General features: G+C 33.5%; 3 protein-coding genes across 18 annotated transcripts in view; all 3 read right to left on the reverse strand.

Moving 5' to 3' along the window:
• Nucleotides 1-12,236, reverse strand: part of LOC149743591 (CLIP-associating protein 1-B-like) — a 42,668-nt gene extending 30,432 nt beyond the window's left edge. For all 16 annotated transcript variants that reach the window (XM_089887043.1, XM_089887034.1, XM_089886975.1 and 13 more), the window contains exons 1-7: nucleotides 12,060-12,236; nucleotides 10,836-10,973; nucleotides 8,016-8,094; nucleotides 7,263-7,366; nucleotides 6,718-6,885; nucleotides 1,292-1,389; nucleotides 862-932 (exon numbers count right to left, since the gene is read on the reverse strand). In XM_089887043.1, coding sequence (XP_089743169.1) covers nucleotides 862-932; nucleotides 1,292-1,389; nucleotides 6,718-6,885; nucleotides 7,263-7,366; nucleotides 8,016-8,094; nucleotides 10,836-10,973; nucleotides 12,060-12,098 — 697 coding nt within the window. In that variant the 5' untranslated portion in view covers nucleotides 12,099-12,236. The remainder of the gene's footprint in view (nucleotides 1-861; nucleotides 933-1,291; nucleotides 1,390-6,717; nucleotides 6,886-7,262; nucleotides 7,367-8,015; nucleotides 8,095-10,835; nucleotides 10,974-12,059) is intronic.
• Nucleotides 12,237-12,393: 157 nt separating this feature from the next.
• LOC149743592 (neuroglobin-1-like) lies at nucleotides 12,394-17,564 on the reverse strand. Its single transcript, XM_089887132.1, has 4 exons — nucleotides 16,702-17,564; nucleotides 14,926-15,051; nucleotides 14,315-14,435; nucleotides 12,394-13,836 (listed from the first exon to the last, which is right to left on the reverse strand). The coding sequence occupies exons 1-4, from the start codon at nucleotides 16,815-16,817 to the stop codon at nucleotides 13,705-13,707; spliced, it is 495 nt and encodes a 164-aa protein (XP_089743258.1). The 5' UTR covers nucleotides 16,818-17,564; the 3' UTR covers nucleotides 12,394-13,704.
• A 129-nt stretch (nucleotides 17,565-17,693) lies between these two features.
• On the reverse strand, nucleotides 17,694-20,653 carry LOC149743593 (uncharacterized). The gene is made up of 4 exons (XM_089887108.1): nucleotides 20,633-20,653; nucleotides 20,371-20,545; nucleotides 19,097-19,332; nucleotides 17,694-18,257 (listed from the first exon to the last, which is right to left on the reverse strand). The coding sequence occupies exons 2-4, from the start codon at nucleotides 20,489-20,491 to the stop codon at nucleotides 17,913-17,915; spliced, it is 702 nt and encodes a 233-aa protein (XP_089743234.1). The 5' UTR covers nucleotides 20,492-20,545; nucleotides 20,633-20,653; the 3' UTR covers nucleotides 17,694-17,912.
• Nucleotides 20,654-20,826: the final 173 nt, after the last annotated feature.

Raw genomic sequence — 20,826 nt, forward strand, 5'->3', positions numbered from 1 at the left:
TATTAAAAAGCGAAAACAACTAATTACATCGGTTATTTTTAATGCAACGGATGCGCTAGATTTTTGGCAACGAGTTGTTTAATTTCTGGTAAAGTACTCGCTGGTTTATAAGGCATAGAATATGATCTCATAGTTTAATATAGGCTTTTATGCATATAGATGATGGGCACGCAAAATACACTGAAGTAGTGACTGACTATAAAATAACTGGCAACCCATTATAACTGGATCACATAGATGTTATATTGTGGGGCGAACTTTGGGATCACTAAGGCCCAGGTCCGAGGAGTACACCTTTTTTACACAATGTATTAGATATATTAGACTATTAACCATAAATGCAATTGTTGGAAATAAAAAGGGTCGCAAGGAAAAAAGTCCATGAAGTCCTGTTTACCGCATTGGGTAATTGGCTCATTGCTGTCTAAATTGAACAATTATCCAATATATCTAAAGCTGGTTTATAATACAGGGCTTGCATATTGAGCAGTAAAGTGGTAATAAAACAGCATACATTATGCAAGGTGGTATAATTCTATTCGAACGAGTATATAGTAGGTTAAGTTGGACGGGGAAAGATAGAACATTTTATAGATGGGGTAGGATGGGACGTTTAATAAATGGGGTTAAATGGAACGTTTTATAAGTGGGGTAAGATAGGACGTTTTATAAGTGGGGTAAGATAGGACGTTTTAATTCTATTGGTTTGGCCCGTTTGGTGGTAAACAAAAAATGTTTACAGAATTCTATGACCGTATTTTCACATTTTAAAATAACCACTTTTAATTGTTATAAAAACGATCAGGAAATATGGGATATAGGTACTACCCATCTTACCCCACATTACTGTATGTAAGTTACCTGTATCAGATGCTGTTACCATGTTTCCTGATTGAAGTACTTCATCAAATTTCTTGTATAAAACACTGAGTCTGGATACAAACAGTTAAGTTAGTTACAGTGACACAACGTTTAAAGTAACTAAGAAAAGTTGGTAAAATAACGTGCCACAACTAGTGGTCAGTTTTAATACAAACATGAACGTGTCACACCTTTTTTAACAAAAATATCATACACTAGGGGGGTGGGGGGGCAGGACAAGATACCTTTAGCACATAATATTAAATATCCCAATGTTTCAAACAATTTACAACGGTTTATGGGGGTCATAAAATACAGTTTTTTAATTCTTCGAATGTTCTTCGTTTACTACCAAATGGGACGAGAAAATAAAATGAAAAGGTGTCCCATCTTCCCCCATCCTACTACAGTATTACACCAACACAATCACCTTGAATTTGGTAAATTCTTCTTCGCAATATCTTGTCTCACTTTTTCACCAACGTGGCGATAAATCTCCACCAATGTAAAAACTGCTGCTTCTCTAACCTATCAGGAATTCGCATAAGTTTAATATTAGCAGCTAATATGTTTTAATTGTTAAACAACTGGAAGCTTCATTTAGAAATACAGGTTGAAATAGAGTGTGGACAGTGTGCGTTTGTGTTAAGCTATTACAACATTTGGAATTTTTAAAGAACAAGTTATAACAACATTTGAAGACACCCCACAATTTTCGATATATGCAACAAATATGAGATAAATCTATAGTTTGAACAAAAAGTAAGGTTTAGATATAGCTACAGTTCCCCCAAAAACACATTTCTCAGCTTGAAAAACACCAATTTATATTATAAGTTACATAAAGCAGGAGTAGACCTATACAACATGCAAAGGTACAATTCAGCTTGAAAAACACCAATTTATAGTATAAGTCCAAGGGTGCAGAGGTGACCAGTCAGCCCTACTTTGATTAGGGTACGGTACAATTATTGGTACTACCAAGAATATAAGTAATGGTACTAAACAGTTATAAAAATAAAATATTTTGTTTACTAGTCTTTAGATTTTGTACAGTGTATGTTTTAGCTGGAATTTTAAATAGGTTGTTACAACAGTTCTTTAAGTTTTGGAGAAATGTCTCTAAAACCTAATTCAATTCCTATTTTAAGAAGGAAAGTATGTTTTGGATTTTGGAATTGCAATGCACAATATACAGTGACATATCCAGTTGTTAAATCAAAACAAAATCAATAAAATGCATTACATGTTAATAACATGTTCCAAATATCCCATTAGAAATCAAAATTTCAATGCAGAAGAAAAAATCTATGTTATGGAAATAACAATCAGAATCTGACAGTGAGCATGAGGTATAGGTCATACAATTTCATGATAAATATATTTAAACAATTCTAAACTTTTGTGTAATGTAACAACAAATAAATAACACTCAGAACTGAAATGGTGACTTGGAATGACCTATGGCAGTTGGTAAATATTTAACAGGAATTCTCATTTAATATTAACTTTAACTCCGATATGAAACATGGAATAATAACTTGACAACAAAGCTCCAACAAAGCGAAAAATGTCACTGAGCGTATAACACAAAGTTAAATTGTTACCTTTTAAAGGCCACAATATATGAAGATATAGTACAGGCTACTATATATTTACACTCTTTTTAATATTTTTATGAAGATACTCTTTATATATTTTTAATTTTTTATCTATGGATATATGACAACATATTATGTTATACGCTTTTATATGCGTTAGGAGTAGACCTATATTTGAAGAAACTGGTGCGCAACAGAGAAAAAACCGAACTAAATATATATTAAAAGAAATATTTCGCTAAAATGGCGTTGTCCCTTTCTTTATTCATATAGAATTAACCCATTGTTGACACAAAGTTTTACAATCAGAATGTCAACAAAACAATAACATTGAATTGGTCACAAAATTTGCACAGTAGTGTATTATAATATGTTCTCTATTAAAAAAAATAGATGAACAAAAAGTGTTTTTGGTAAAGTTATTTTAATTTTCAAGCAAAATTAAAATTGAGTGATGAGTGTTAACATGACAGAACATCAACAAAACAATAACTTTGAAATGGTCACAAAATTTGAACAAATGTAAATTATAATATGACACACTGGCATAATATTATGTCTGACCATAAACTTTATATAAATTTAAACAAAACACTACAAAAATATATTAAGATAATATTCCACGCAGAACAAAAATACAATAACAAATATAAGAACGGCAAAATTCTTGCTATTGTAACTTAATAACAATCTTGATGGGTAGTACAGTGGGTTGGGGGACTGTGTTTTCAAGCCATTGTTAAGCGGTTATTTAAAAGGGGGGATAACACAAAGGAAGAACGCCTCTTAAATCTCCCCATTTGTTCAAGTAATGTCCAAGTATGAGAGAATAGTTTGTAATAGACTGTGGTGGCGATGAATGAAAATCAAAACTTTATACAATATTGGCATGGGTTGTGGTTGGTAATTTTACAAATAGTGGGGCATGCAAAATGAAATGTAACATAATCTATTGATCAGTAAAGGTTTAAGACTTAATATAAATTTTAAAAACATATAAGATGGGGTAAGATGGGACACCTTTAACACAAAATATCCAAATATCCTGATTGTGTTTTAAACAGTTAACACCAGTCTATGGGAGTCATGAGGATACGGTTTTATAATTCTTTGAATGTTTTTTGTTTACTACTAAATGGGACGAGTAAATACAGTCAAAAAATGTCCCATCTTCCCCCATCCTACTCTATATAAAACAAAAGACACCATAGCTATTTGCCATTACAGTTTGCATGTGGTTGTACTTGATAAACTTGTAATTACTTGTGCCTGTATTTCTCGAGTAACATTGTCTTTGAAAGGTAAAACAAAAAAAACAACAACATATCAAAACTATTAGTTTAAGGATTTTAAATTAGTTGGGCATGTGGGGTAACATTGTAAGATTTCATATAAATTTAAACATTTTAATCACTTAATACACCACTTTAGCATTTAGCGAAGTTGAACTGTTAAATGCCTTTACAAGTTAAAAAATTATCAAACAAAAAAAATAATTTTCAATAAACATAAACAAATGTATTACATTAAAATAGAAAATTTAGTATTAAAAAAATAGGGAAACACAAAAGTTTTTCATAATAAATCCAAGTTATGACCACAAAGAATCCACGTGTCAATACGGATTATTACTTCACAAACCTTATTGTTAGTATTGGCACAATAGAAATCTTATTATCACAATCTCTTCCATAATAAACATTCGATCTCACTTTCAATACGAACACAAGGCATTGAATATTTTCAATACGATGTGAACAGCTAAAGTTGCCCACAAACTGCTGGAATTTTTGCTCGGCATTTCATAATTTCATAAGTGTGTAAAGTTCACTCATTCTCACTTTTAATAAATACCCAAGGAAGCCACAACAATATAAGGCTTGCTAGTCATACTTTTTACTATGGAATATTTTGGAACACTTTGAATGCCTAATCCGTGGGCACAGAGTAAAAAACTGGGAAACAGTGAATACATGATTTATGCTTAAAGTAACAAAACTTAACAAAAACCACAATATTAGGATTGATATTGGTGATGGTGATTATACCTATACTATGGAATACTTTGAATGCCTGGTGTTAATGCGCAAGCACAAAGTAATAAACTCAAAAATAGCCAATACAGCATTAAAACTTGAGGTAACAATTAACAGAACTCAACAAAAACCACAATATTAGGGTCGTTGGTTATACTTATACTATGAAATACTTTGAAATATTTTGAATACCTAGTATTAATGTGTGGGCAAAAGATAATAAACTCAAAAATAGCGTAGACAGCATTTAAACTTGATGCAACAATTAACAAAACTCAACAGAAACCACAATATTAGGATCGTTGGTTATACGTATGCTGCGGAATATTTTGAATACCTAGCATTAATGTGTGCGCACATCGTAATAAACTCAGAAATAGTCAATACAGCATTTAAGGTTAAAATGAATAACATCAACAAATTTTTTTTAGCTTAATGAAAACACAAAAATAAAGAAACTGTTCTTACATATTACATACATTCCAATTAGACTAGTAAATATAATACAAAGAATACATTTTAATGGCATTACTATATAAGGGGAAATTAATTTATGAAACTATTTTACAAATTAATTACATTCAAAATTAGCAACTATAATTCAAACGTCCTAATTTGCTAGTAGACTCAATTGCTTGGGACCAAAAATGAATGAAACTTTGTGTGTTTTGATAAGGAATAATATATTACAGGCCTTGAGGCCTACAAAGGATAAAGCAAGCTAATGGGTGTGTGGTTGGACTTTTTCTATCAGACCTGGCACAGACTAATGTGGATCAATGCTATCTGAGACTGGGACAGTAAAGCAAATCTTGTGAGAAAAACAAGACGTAATATGCCATATGTTACTGGCACAAATACGGTTTGATATGAGTAAAAAGAACAGTTGGTGGTGCTAATAGAAATCACACATAGGCAGAAGAAGCATCAATTATTTATACACGTCTGTTCAATTGGGGAGGCAGCACGCGCTACAATTCAAGTAAATGCTAAAAAGTGATGACAACATAGAGCTTTGAATGTTGGGTTTAACTTTAAATTATCTACGTTTCAAACTTAGAATCGGTTGGATTAAGTAAGTTCACAAAGTAAATTATAATTTAAAGACAATGTTAAAATAATCTAAAATATCTAGCTTTAATTAACTTAGGACTTGGTTTGGTTTTAATTGGTAAGATTAACTTAATTTTACTAAGTGTAACTTAATGACAATGACAATAATCAAAAATATCTATTGGCAAAACTTTTTCACGAAGAAACCAAATGACTATTTTGCTAAACATTTGGTAAAGAGTGTTGCACAATTATAAAATAGGCCAAATTGTAGAGAAGCACGAAATTGTTTTAAGAATACATGGTCACTGAACAAGGTCACAGATGAGCAACAAAACAACAGCTTGTGCAATCTACATGGTTCATAATGGGCAGCAGTAGACACACCATAAAATAAGTACAGGCAGTTTTCACGCTTATTTAATTTTACACAATAAACTACATTGAAGCTACTACAGTACTACACTGTACATAGATAAGGGAGACCTGTGTGATAGTTTTACACCAATAATAGACTGTGGACTATGTTCTGGAATGTAGTACACCAAAATATAACAGGCACCAACATGTAATAAACTGTAACACTCAGATAAAAAGTATATCGAACAAAGTCGAAAGTAAAATTGGAAACAATCGTAATTTACAAAATATAATACATATATAGATATATTATGAATCAAAAATCATCTGTATACACCACAAACCTTAACTGTACATTAAAACACTGAACCATTGACAAACTGATAGCTTACTTCCCACGGCAATTACATGACATTTGCCAAAAAGCCACAAAATATTTTGACATGTACATTCGGTTGTTAATAATCTATATCATATCTCCATTATTTCTAACAATACCACTTAAAACAACTTGTGCATTTGTGACATAATAATTTAAACCTTATAGGGCCTTACCAACGTATATATAATAGGGTGGAGGAAGACACTCATAATATCTAAATATCCTGATCGTTTATACAATTATCAAAAGTCTTTTGGAGTCATCAGGATGCAGTTTTATAATTCTTTAAATGTTCTTTGTTTACTACCAAATGGGACGAGAAAATAGAATGAAAATGATGTGAGAAAATAGAAGGAAAATGTTTCCCATCTTCCCCCACCCTACTATATAATATATCTCCAATGTTCCCTACAATACAACCAACCTGTGCATTTGGATCACCAAGAAGCACACACACATGTGGAAGAAGTTTGCTTAGGTATAACGAGCGAGCTCCGAATCGGTTGATCGTGGCCACAAGGAGGCGACATACACCCTCGCGTACCCTCCATACTTTGTGGGTAAACGCAGATGAGAAACGTTCGAATACATACTGTGGGTGAATGCAAAATAAATATATATTGTTGATATGAAGTGAGTAAATAAAAAAGTAGATATGAATATAGGCCTCTTAATATTGAAGGCTAGATATATACAGGCATATCTATGCATAATAATAAAAGGGTAGATATATAACACACATGGGCCTAAAAACTAAAGGTTTAGTCAATACATAAATTTGCCTACATTTTGTGTGTGGCAGTTTGTGTATGAATTTTTGATGAATTTAGTTTTAAATATAACTGTAGACTGCACAGAAGAAAAACGAAAAAGTGTGATTTTATTTGCTTAAAACCACCCCTCCCACCCCCCTTATGCATAGGTGTATGCTACATTAAGTTTTGAACAGTTGAATACATAATAAAGTACCTGAGGAGATGAAGCTACATCCATGATGTTGGTAAGAAGAGTGATGCTCGCATCTCGCACTTGATCCTTCTGATCCCCCATACGGTCAGTCAATGCTATTTGAACTGGGGGAAAATTATAATAGTTCGTTATTTGCGTTTAGTATATATAGTGTAATAGCACTGTAGCAGTATTTCTCTCTTTACAACAAGTAACATATTAAGCATAAATAGACAATAATTAACAGTAGAGCTAGGAGCCATAGTTGTCACTTGTCAGTCTATGCAATTTTAACTGGGGGAAGATGTTAGATGTTTCATATTAGTTTGTAACAAGCATTTTATAAATACAGTGTAAGTATACCCTTTGCAATAGGCTATATATTAAGCATTAACAGTAAAGCTAGGGGCCATCGTTAAAAATCTTGTGGGTCAATGCAATTTGAACTGGGAAGGGAATTTCATATTAGTTTGTTGTATGCATAACTGCTTTTAATAAACGCTTTGATAAAAAGATATCTCAAAATATTTTTTTTTACTTCCCTCATTTTCTCTTTACAAACCCTTGCGGGTTCCCTATGTAATTTGAACAAAAATCAATCAAAATCAACAGCAAAACATGAAGTAATAATTAATTATTACAAGGCATAAAATTGATCCAAAAATTAATCCAATAAATTTTCATTAGTAACACTACACAGTACAGCATATAATGTAGCTTATATAGATTATCTACAGTCTTACACTGTACTACAGTGGTAATTAGTTTACTTACTGAGATGGTAGTATTGCTGGAAATCATCTTGTAACCTTTCTACCAGTAAACTTAAAATATCCAAACCCAAAAGTGCAACCTAAAAACATGATGATGTATTGATGTCATTATTATTTCTGATATATATATATAGTAGGGTGGGGGGAGATGAGACACCTTTAGCACATGATATCCAAATATACTAATCTTATTGACACAATTTACAACGGCCTATGGAAGTTTACTACCAAATGAAATGAGAAAATAGAATAAAAAAGTGTACCATCTTGCCCCACTCTACTAGATTTTAATTGTAGCAATTAGGGTGAGTGTGGTAATGCCTAACTACAGTCAGAACATGAATAAACGATTGACCACTATGATACAAGAGCATGCAAAAGTTGATAGAGTAAATTTATTATGTTAAGTATTGGGGTAGTTGGCCAAATCTGTTCAGAATCCCAGGTCTTTGACAAGGACTCACTACATAGCATAGAATAATATGTACAATATTGTTTTCCATATAATAACTCCAGCAAATAATTCTGCTACCAGATTACAATATGATTAAAATTTTAGAAAGACTGAAACCTATTAAAACTGGTTATTACGTCCCCTTACTACTTGAAAGAACACAAAAAATAATAAAATATGTCCTTGGTGGATTAATTACCATCACTTGCCATTTAATTACTGTTTACAGAGTGGTAGTAGCAGATGCTAGAGAGAAAGCCTTGGGGGCTAGCTTTAATCACACACATCACATGCTAGTAGCTGGACAGCTAATTAGTTATTGAAACTGTACATTGTGCATTGTGCAAAAGCATTATGTTATGTGGGATATATAAACTGCACAGCCTACTTTTAGTATACATTAATATCATTTGCTTGCTATTTAAATACTAAAAGATTGTACATGAGAAACGAAAATATTACACGGATCAGGCTAGTTATTGAAGCTGTGCATTGTATATTGTACATTGTGCAAAAGCATTATGTTATGTGGGATATATAAACTGCAAACTGTTACAATAACAAATTGTTACATTAATTTTATTTGTATATAGATAATAGAAATACTAAAGATTGTGCACAAACATGAAAAATATTACACCGATCATGCTTTTTTGTGGCTTATTTAAGCTGTTGTGTACATTAATATTCATTTGTTTACTGTGGATATAATAAAGAATTTATGCCAATAAGAAAACTGTTGCCCGCAAGTAAAGAATTGTGTTTGAGAAATATTTAAATTGTATACATATTATACTGTGTATTAATATTTATTTGTTTGTTGCAAATATTAAAGAAAAATATTGATATCAATTCTGAACATAACAATTTTAATATGAGTTATGAACATTTATGTTTACTGGTTTGAATCACAAAATGAGGTTTATATTTTTATATTTATCATTGAAATTAAATCATATTTGATTACACACAGTATTATTAAACCATGATACATTATAATGTAATCGCTAAATATTAGGTTACTTTAAATTTACAAAGTCTAGCTTTTTACACAGAAGATGCGCGCAATAATTTCCAAGTATTTACTACATATCCTGCTTAATTACAAGAAAACCCTTACAATTTGTGATCGGTTGTTTCGTAAGAAACACCTTTGTGATGTCATAGTTATGACAGCATAGTACTTGTTGTAACCATACTTTGTGAGTGACAAGAAAATGAAAAAAAAACGTACAAAATTTGACTTATTGGTTTATAATAATGCATGTGTCTACGTAATGAACAAACCGGTTTTCGTTAAAACCCTTTTTTTTATGAAGTATGTTCTATTCATAAGTGGGTATACTTAAACGCGGTTTATTAATTAAGGGGTTGATTACATACATAACCAAACCAGCGCAACTAAACAGTTACCATTAATTTTAAATTGGGCTGGAACCGACATTTTTCATGGGTTTACACAAATATAAAACATTACACTTGTAGACTGTGGCTGTGTGTATTTCTAACGAAGTTTTGAAAACTTTACAATTCCTAAAACTATCTAATGATTTAAACATATTACTGTGCAGTAAAACGGGACATCTTTAGCACATAATATCGAAATCTGATCTTGTTTTAAACAATTAACAACGGTATATGACAATCGTGAGGATATGGTTTTGTAATTCATTGAATGTTCTTTGTTTACCACAAAATGGGATACGAGAATAAAATAAAAGGTGCCCATTTGTTCCCACCCTACTATACCATATTTTGTTGCCGTAATTGCGAGCCATGATATCCTTGTTGCAAGACATAGTAGGTTTGGGGTAAAATGATCTGTTATAACCTCTTTTTTTTGTTCCTTTTAATATTAACAAGGAATATTTACAGAAATATATAACCGTTAACTATATTGTTATAAGAAATATTGGGTTAAATTAACTTTGAGATTCAAGAGACTTAACACAACTTTACACTGAAAGAGTCAACTCACTAAACAATTAATCCCCCATGACGTGAGGCCAATTCTATAAATATACTACAGCGGCATTACCCAGTCAATGCACACTATAGTGTTAACTTATATCGTATGATGTGTCTTTAAATAAATTATGTTTAGCCTTGTGTGGAAGCGCTTTTAGGAAACTAACTAACTAAAATTCCGATTTAGGTTTTCATTTTTTTTTGTAAACCAAATTAACTTTTTTATTCGTTTTGTGAAATTTGTAAACTAAACTAATTTGCTGACATAAAAAAATTTATGAACGAAAATAAAAACACATTACTGCAATTTAAACCTGTTTTACTCACCCCTTACTTAATGTGGTATTAAGTTAAACAACTGACAAAACAATGTGATATTTTATCAAAATGTTCTTTTACCTTGAAATTGCTTGAACTGACCCAATAAGTTGCCAAAGCATCCACGATTTTATCCACATTTGTCCACAAGAGGTCTCCGCTGTTCAAACTTAAGAATTCAATAAATTGTTGGCCACCGTTCATTCGCTTCTTCATGTCCTTTAATAACAAATGATATTTAAATATTGCGTTTAAAAGGTTTTCTGTTCTATATGGGGGAGGTCCTTGATGAGGATCTGGGAATTAAGCCAGAGTTTGCTCGTTATCCCAACATCATACATGTACATTCTATTTTATATGGAAGAAGTCCTACAGTGGACACTGACACGCCATGGGACCTGGAATTTAGACCAGAGTTGGCCCATTACCCCAACATTGAATATGCACATTCTATTTTATATGGAAGAGATCCTACAGTGGGGTAAGCCATGGGACCTGGGATTTAGGCCACAGTTGGCCCATTACCCAAGAAATGTTATTTCGTAAGACTGCCCATCGGAGTAATCTAATGTTACAGATAGAGATAGGCTATCCAACATATTTACCATTATTTTGAGGCAAAATGTCCCTTAATTTTAAAACAGGGGTGACTTAAAGTGTTTCGTCACCCTAGTTTTCCACCTTAAAATAGTTGTTACCCTGCTGTTTAGTGTCTATTTACAAACTAGCTGTCTACACTCTACATAGCATGACTGTGACCACTACCAGGCATTCTATTCTATATGGGTGAGGTCCTTGTGCGTTGTGCCACAACTATGATTTATGCCAGATTTTGCCCACTACTCGACACCCAAAACCAGGTATAGGATAAATATAATGTCCATTGACTTTTACAAATGTGGTGGTGAAATATTGGCATATGGTGAAGAAATTCATTAATTAATTATAAAAATCGATCTATTATCTGTTCTATGTGGGTGAGGTTTGTTGTCGATGTCCTGCCATTTAGACCATTCCCCAGGACCCAAAGTTAAACATAGTTTAAATGTCCAAATAGTTTTGATTTATGTTTTTTTATATAAACACAGTCACTAACTTAACTTACTTTTATACAAGTTGGAAATATTTCAAAAAAACTTCTGTTATAGGATAAAAGTCAAAGATTAGGTCATAGGCCTAATGGCCTATATAAGTTAGAAATCATAAAAAATATGTTTTTGCTATTAAAAAGACAAGCATTTTTGCTATTTTGTGTATAAACATTAAACTAGCAACAAATGAACAACCAATACAAAGACAACCAACCTGCTCCCGTACAAGCAACAGGGCTTCATCTTGTTCCATATTGAATTCTTTAGAAACTTAAGTTAATAATATGATGTTAGTACTGCATTGTGTGGTTTTGTTTAACTAAGCACGTAACCCTAACACTGTGTTTCAAGATTTCTTCTATTTGCAATAACTGAGTAATTTGGACTGTGGAAGGGACAAGAAATTAGAATTACTTAAAGCCAGAATGATCAGAAGATACTTAAGTTAAAAGAATATAAAAATAATTATCCTAGTGGACAATTTTTTTGTAAATTGCTAAAAATGTATAAACAAAATAAAAAAAAACACATTGGGCAAATTGGTTTATACAATATGAATCATATAAAATATACTGCAATAACTAGAACTAATACTGCAAAAACTAACAATATTTTAACAATAAAATATATAATATAATACAGCTCAAGTAAAATAAGGTGCGCACTTGTTTTTCAGATTAAATTTTGCACATAGGGTGTTAATAACACTACGAGTACTGTATGAAATTATTAATTGAACCTTTAAGAAATTAGCTGAACTAAAAGCCTAAAAATCTGTGCAAGCAAAGTTGTGATCAAGAATCCTGGCACAAAAACCAAACGGTACACAGCTAAAACTTGTATTGTGAATTTAGATTTTTTGTACCTGTTTCATTCCATGTCTGCACTTGTTTTACTGGCTGCTATTTTGTATTAAGCATAAAAATATAACTAAACATGTTAAATGCTGAATAGTTTACGTTTTGGTTCTAGTGACGAATCCCCTACGTTTTGAACGCTAAACCCCCAACTACCAACCTCTAACACTTTCCAACAACCTAGGATTCTTGACTACTTCTCTAGTGCCCACTTTTTTAAGTGAAGACCGTTATTTTCCCAAACCAAATCATCCTTATCACAAACAATCTACTTTACTACATGTTTACATAAATAAATAAAACTATACAGTCTGCCTTACACTGTTAATATAAAGTATGAAATAGCCCAGTTAACTTTTTGAAAAAAAAATCTGAAATTCCCAGTCAAAACCATTTGCACAAAACCAAATAGAAACTTTACCGTAAACATCTTAATGCATATTGCCATAAATAAATATATCTGTACTATTCCTTACACTAATAATGCGAAATGCAATTTTCGCAAATCAAAATAAAACTGTAACGTCTTTTTCTAAATTTAAGTTTTACATTGAAATAAAACGTTATCCCGACGATCTGCGCTGTCATATTATTTTTGTACCCAATTCATTTATCTTCTTTTAAACTTTCATAGTGTGATGGTACATGTATCATAGTATGCATTATGCATACATACAAATGCAATGCTTCTGTTTCGCGTCATGGAACAATCAGCAGATTTAATTCAATTGTTACGTTCACGCATAAAGCAGTGTTTCGCAATAAAAAAATACAACATAAATGATTTCGTTCAAATTAAACAAACAAAGAAGATTACTATCACAAATATATTACTATAATGTTAAAAAGAATCATTTAAAATGTAATATTGTTCTAACTTAGTTAAAAAGTAGAATTAGGTCACTTTACTATTTAGCAAAAATGCAACACTGAGATCGAGTAAGATGCTATCCGTCCAAGTGATAGAACGGTGAACTAAACATAACAAATAATTTTTGCGATCTATTCTTTTAGTCCAGTTTTTACGTAGTTTCCAATGATGTTCCAAGTCTTTGACCACCATCCTATGAGTTCAGATGTATTTGAAAGCCCTTGGTTTTCAGAAATTACGGAAAGAAGGACGGAACCCAAAAGCTAAAACAGCGAAAATGTTCATGAATTCAAAGCTGGTTGATGTAATCGTTAGTTTAAAGTTTTTTGGATACATATATGTGGTCTTACGTTAAGTTATTTCTGCCAATGTGGTACTGTAGGGGAAGACGGGGGACTTCTTTAACACTTGATATCAAAATACCCTGATCGTGTTTTACACAATTTACAACAGTCTTTACGGGAGTCGTGAGAGGATACGGTTTTATAATTCTTCAAACGTTCCCTGTTTACTGCCAAATGGAACAGAAACATAGAATTAAAAGGTGTCCCGTCTTTCTTCATCCTATACTATATTATCTATTAAAGCACCTTGGTATTTCATAGCGGCCAATCAAAATCGATTTAACTTTAGATAACTTTTAAGATTTCGAACCCAAACGCCCCTATAGTCGTTAAATAATTTCAACCCGTTTCCACACTATAGATTCCAAAAATAATAAAGCTATGATAATACTCGTACGTCAACATGTTCTGACGTCACCCCATACTTGACGTGTATTCTGCCAACTTCTGTCGACGATTCTTTTAATTCAGTCTCGTTGTTTAGGAGGCCCACAAGTTTACCGATTCTTGACGCCAAACTGCAAATCAGAAATTAGTAAACGAATGTATGAGTGAAGTTTGCTTTTGAAAATGTGAAGAAATCTCGCATAACGGGGCAACGAAAACCGTTACAGCACGGGTGTTCTGTTTTATACTTCTTCTGCCAGTTTACGAATTGGCATGTATGTAACTTTCTTGATTCTCGCGTGGCGGGTGACGACAGTCCTTATAACACGGGTTTTCTTTTCATTCACCTCGTCCACGTTTAACCACGTATTGACAGTTTAGTGTCAATCCGGGAGACACGTGTGCTCAAAATGGTAGCAGCATCGAGCCATAAACCTATACACGTTGCTAAAACCACATAACACGTTACATTATCGCATCAAAGACATTTAATGATTATAAGTTTGAGTCAAATAGTGACTTTCACAGCCCAGTACAACGTTCATTGAAGTACAAAGTCATGTTTGCTCAGAGTTGGATCCGTCGTTTGCAAATAAATATTTTGTCACGTAGCCTACATACCTTACAGCATGGTTAGATACGCCCCCTATACTGGCAAGGTCAGATACAGTTATTGCGCCATCCGGTTTAGAAGGAATGCCGAGATGACTGAATACCTCAATGCTGGCTGGATATGTGTTGAACAACCTGTGTCAAATAGAAGCGTGGTCACTAATTGGTTGTCCAAGCTGTCAGCAATACACAAAGCAAAACAATTAAAAGTAAATCAAATAATAATCACTCACAATGTTACATATAGATAGTAACTAATAAGAGGCACAAGGTGTATATGAAACAGAACACCCGTGTTATAACTATTGTCGTTTCCCCGCCACGCGAGGGCAAATAAATTACATTCATTTAAATAAGAAAATGAGAAAATTAAATAATGCACGTAGATTTTTATTAATTTACACCAGAAATGCAAAAAGGGGTGTTTTTTTCCCAAAAAGGAGTGTATTTCACAAAATGCAAAAATAAGGGGCGATTTTCTGAAAAAGGGTAAGTGCGTTTCAAACTTTATAAATAGTTCTTTCCCAACGACCTAACAGCCCTAATGGATTAAAGTGCTATTTTTGAATTCCCTTCCCATTAGACAACATGAATATTTATTACATATTCTGTCTATAAATACTTTAAATAAATTAATTATGCCAAAATGTTATAAGTCACTTTGCATATATAAATGCGCTTAGGCAATATTATGCTTAAACGTTTTTCTTATTCGAGACGTGTTTTAACGATTGCCATTTTGTTGTTAATTATAACGTCTCTTCTCTGTTTTGAATGAATGAATGCAACTTACTTTATCCTCGCGTGGCCGGAAAACGACAGTCGTTATCACACGGGTTTAACACCTCGTGCCAGCTTACGAGTTACCATGTATGTTACTTCGTGGGTGATTATTTTTTTGGGAATTTTTTTAAATTTTTTTTATGTATGGCTGATAATTTGGACAACCCATTAGTGACCACTGGGTTGGAGCAATTGTCGTTAAGTGTCTTGCCCAAGGACACATACGCCCACAGTGGTAGCAGCGTCGGGCTCTTGAACCCATTACCTATTGGTTACAGGCAGGCGCGCTAACCACTACGCCACGGCGCCGGACGTTTTAATTAACTATATACAGTAGGATGGGGGAAGACGGGACACTTTTAGCACGTAATATCCAAATATGCTGACCGTGTTTTAAACAATTAACAACGTTTCATAGAAGTCGTGAGAATACGGTTTTATAATTCTTTGAGTGTTCTTTGTTTACTATCAAGTTGGACGAGAAAATAGAATGAAAAGGTGTCCCATCCTCCCCCGCCCTACTATATGATATTTCTTATAATGATGGCCAAATAAGGGACTAGTACATTATATATGTTATGCAAGTCATATATTTTACACATTGTGTAAATAAAGGGATAATAAAGCCATATAGCAGTGTGACACGCCATGGGACTTAAGCCACATTTGGCTTTTTACATTAAGCTATATATCGGTTATTTTATTATTTAAACAAATAACTGGTAAAAAATTATTTAAACAAATAACTGGTTCCTTTTTCAAGATATTACAACTGTATATGAGGATACGGTTTTATAATTCTTCAGATGTTCTTTGCTTACTACCAAACGGGACAGGAAAGTAGAATGAAAAAGTGTCCCATCTTTCCTTACCCTACTGTTTAAATGTTTTTTACCCTAGAACAAGTTGTGGGTAAATAATGTTTGACTTATAGTATCAAACAAAAGCGTGCTTTTTAAACAAAGCGTGCTTGCTTTTTAGGATATCTTAAAACGTTCTTACTTTTCCATCAAGATAAGTCCAGTTGTTTTCGGTCCACCTGAAGAAACCTTTTCCCAGGATTCCTGGACACCTTCAATCTCGATTTCAGTTAAAGGCATCTCAACAACGAAACACATTCACTTTAAAACAACAGTTAGTGAGATATTCACCTATCAATACACAATGCAAACCTGCACTGTATGTCAACATATATTATAAAGAGTATAGGTGGGAAAAAGATAGGACACCTTTTTACTATTTTTTTCTTGTCCCATTTGGTAAAAACAAACAAAGAACACATAATTATAATACCGTATCCCCACGACTCCTATAGACCGTTGTTGTTTGTTTAAAACACGATCAAGATAATTGGATAATATGTGCTAAAGGTGTCCCTACTTCCCCACCCTACTATATATGCAAAAGCAAGATATTATCCTTACATAAACTCTATAACTCAGCAGTTAGAGAAACCTGGTTGTGAGTCGTCCTTTATTGGCAAGAAGGATCGAAACGATGTTTGTGTAAATATATATTTACTACCGCAGTGTTTGGTGTGTAACCGTTCAAACCACTCGTTAATATATAGTTAGTTAGTTAGGGTATAACCTCGTTTTATCTTTATGGGTGACGTATAGAGACATGAAGCGTTGCCGTAAATATAAATTTCATTCAAAGTTAATTTAACAGTAAAGCTTGATTTTAGCTGGAACCCCTGTTCCTTAAGCTCGATAAATAAAGTGGGTTGGGGTAAGATGGGACACCTTTTCCTTCTATTTTCTCGTCCCATTTAGTAGTAAACAAAGAACATTTAAAGAACTATTAAACCGTATCCTCACGACCCCTATAGACCGCTGTTAAATGTTCAAAACATGATCAGGATATTAGGAAAATATGTGATAAAAGTATTTTAAAATTCGTATTATACAGAAAGCATGTGAGCTTGTAAGACCTTAACGAATGAACCTTTCACTCAAGAATGCTAACTATCTCACTCCCAACTACTTTCCATATAACGCAGTTGTGTTTTAATAAAGGTTTGATACAATTTAACGCAACAACAGACCGCGGATAGAAATCGTTAAACAGGAATAACTTTGCACATTTATTGTGGCCGACAAACCATCTTGTCGCTGCTTTTATGACTCGCCGAGATGACGTAGCTTGCACTGTCCTTGCAATAAAGAGTGGAACGCTTCAAGAATATTAAATAAACTAAAATTACAGAGCAATCAAAACAAAATATCATCATGTTGACTGGCTGCGGCCTTATAGCTCGTCTCTGAGTTATAGCTAGTTATCTGACTTTCAGTTGCAGGAGTTCGGTTGAATTTCTCCTCGACTGCTCGCGCTTTAACAAGTGATCCATCCGCTGCTATGTGAGTTGTACAAGCGCCGAATCCAATCGGTTCTATATTCACTGTCATTGATGTCGCTTTTGACTTCTTGTGCTTTGTGGAAGAGGGCAAAACCGGTGCCCGCCTGGGTCCGTGTGAGCGCTTCGACTCACTTTGTTTTTTTGTTTCTTCTTTTTTCTCATCTCCTTTAAAGTTCTCGTTTGCCGAATATGCTCCGTTCTGCAGCAAATAAAGGACCACATGAAAGAAACTAATTTAAAATCGAATTAGGCATTCAATTTAGCCACAACAAAACGCAGAAATTAGCTTGGGAGAAATAAATAACTACAATAGCGAAGATATCGAACATAAATTCAACGTCATTAACGAGCTTCGAAACGTCGCTAGAGGATACATTATGTTTGCAAATCAATATCCGTTTCGGTAAAGAAAGAAGTTATTATCGCCTAAGGGACACGTATTGACTATGTTATATAATAATAGATTGGGGCAGCTATAGTCTATTTTTTATTTTCGTTTATCGTCCCATTTGGTAGTAAACAGACACTATGTTTAAAATATAAATGCTCGTCTATTCTTACGACTTTAAAAGAGTGTTTTTATTAGTTTAACACACGATTACGAAATATCTAATATTATAAGCTCACTCCATTACCCCACATTAGTAACTGTATATATATTTAGTCGAGATAACGTTACACTTAAACGGGACAAACATAACTGCTTCGAACAAACATTATTGGCTTCATTGCGTTATCAATTCGGTGCGAAAAATCGTGCTAATGCATTGTATACGATACAGAATGCATGGATAAAAAAGAAATAGCTTGCAATTCGTAAAATAAACAAGCATAAGATATATAGTAGTTTTGGGTAGGACGGGACTCCTTTTCAGTCTGTTTTCTCGTCCCATTTGGTAGTACCAAAGAACATAGAATTACAAAACCGTTCCGTTACGGCATAGACCGTTGTTAACTGTTTAAAACGCAATCAGGAATACCGAATATTATGTGCTAAAGGTGTACCGTCTTTTCCTCATTCTACTATATGTGTCTTACCACGCGTCCGGTCATAAACATGTTCGACTCTTTGTTGATATCAGAACCGTACCACCCAGCGTCACCTAGCGGATTCGTATCGAGTTTTTCTTCGTCGGCAGTTTTTTTCTTGCAACAACAACAAAGGAGTTTCTCAACGTGGAAATATTTCCCGATAAATATACCAGCCACGGCTACCATGACAGAGGCCGATAAAGCTACACCAAGTACCACGACCTTGTTACTGCCGCCTGCGTCTGTAGGTTGTAAAATATATGTGAGATTAAGTAAGTTATGTGGAAAGTGGGGTAGGATGGGATATCTTTAGTGGGATAAGATGGGGCATCGTTGGTGGGATAGGATGGTGTATCTTTAGTGGGATAAGATGGGATATCGTTGGTGGGGTAGGATGGGATATCTTTAGTGGGATAAGATGGGGCATCGTTGGTGGGGTAAGATGGTGTATCTTTAGTGGGATAAGATGGGATATCGTTGGTGGGGTAGGATGGGATATCTTTAGTGGGATAAGATGGGATATCGTTGGTGGGATAGGATGGTGTATCTTTAGTGGGATAAGATGGGGGTATCGTTGGTGAGGTAAAATAGGAGACCGTTAGTGGGGTGGGATAAGATATAACAGTGGGGTAAGATGGGATACAGCAGTGGGGTAGGATGGGATACGGTTAGCGAGGTAAGATGGGCATCGATGGGATATGAGTGAATGAGTTTAATATGAGTGAATCTATGTAACATATTTATCCTTAATTGCGTGGCGAGATAAGGACAGTCGTTATAACTCGGGTGTTCTGTCCCATACAACTCGTGCCAGCTTACAAGTTACCACGTATAGTAACGTGGGGTAAGACGTGATATCTTTAGCACACAATGTCCTGGTTGTGTTTTAAACAATTAACAACAGTCTATATGGAAGTCGTAGGGATGTGGTTTTAAAATTCTTTGAATATGTTTTGTTTACTACTAAATGGAATGAAAAGGTGTCCCACCTACCCCCATCCCACTATATGTAACTTAGTGATGATTATTTATGGTTAAACCACTTTTATCTCTGGTAAACTACATATATATATATATATTTAGTGGGGTGGGGGAAGATGGGACACTTTTTCGTTCCATTTTCTTATGCCATTTGGTAGTAAACAAAGAACATTCAGAAAATTTTAAAAACGTATCCTGACGACTTTATAGACCGTTGTTAATACAATCAGGATATTTCTATTTTATGTGCTAAAGGTGCCCCATCTTCCTCACCCTACTATACATAATGTTTGACTCGCCTTTTTTATCTTCATCATTCGTCTCTTCGTCAGGTGTCCTCATGACGTCATCAGAATTTTGTCCCAAAGCAGATTGAAATAGAAACACCAGCACAAGTGCAACGTAGATTATAGATTTCATTATTTCCAAGTCTTTGATTGCTGTCAATTTTAATGCGATATATTCTCAAACTGTCTGTTAGAATATATAAACGCATAGTTAGGATACAAAACAAAGAAAAAAAAAGGGAAAACTTAAAGACTTGTTCTAAATAATACATACCGTAGATAAGCAACGAGTGAATATTGTTAAGAATATTGTCATAAATGAATTTTAAAAACTGTAAAGAACTTTCTAATCTGATAAATAACGTAAGAATTCTATAGTTTACGGTAAAAAGCTAGATTAAAATGCCTTGATCATAGTTCCGGTAAATTTTTCTCTGAACTTTTACCAACACTAATTACTAACCCCCT

This window comes from Ciona robusta, chromosome 1 (genome assembly GCF_009617815.1).
Source record: "Ciona robusta chromosome 1, ASM961781v2".
NCBI lineage: Eukaryota > Metazoa > Chordata > Ascidiacea > Phlebobranchia > Cionidae > Ciona > Ciona robusta.

Coding starts and splice junctions, on each gene's coding strand:
- LOC149743592 (XM_089887132.1), bottom strand. CDS start 16,817: ATGTGTTTCGTTGTTGAGATGCCTTTAACTGAAATCGAGATTGAAGGT. Junction 15,052..16,701: donor GGACTTATCTTGATGGAAAA/GTAAGAACGTTT, acceptor TATTTGACACAG/GTTGTTCAACACATATCCAG. Junction 13,837..14,314: donor TGACGTCAGAACATGTTGAC/GTACGAGTATTA, acceptor TCGCTGTTTTAG/CTTTTGGGTTCCGTCCTTCT.
- LOC149743593 (XM_089887108.1), bottom strand. CDS start 20,491: ATGAAATCTATAATCTACGTTGCACTTGTGCTGGTGTTTCTATTTCAA. Junction 19,333..20,370: donor GAATGATGAAGATAAAAAAG/GCGAGTCAAACA, acceptor TACAACCTACAG/ACGCAGGCGGCAGTAACAAG. Junction 18,258..19,096: donor TGTTTATGACCGGACGCGTG/GTAAGACACATA, acceptor TATTTGCTGCAG/AACGGAGCATATTCGGCAAA.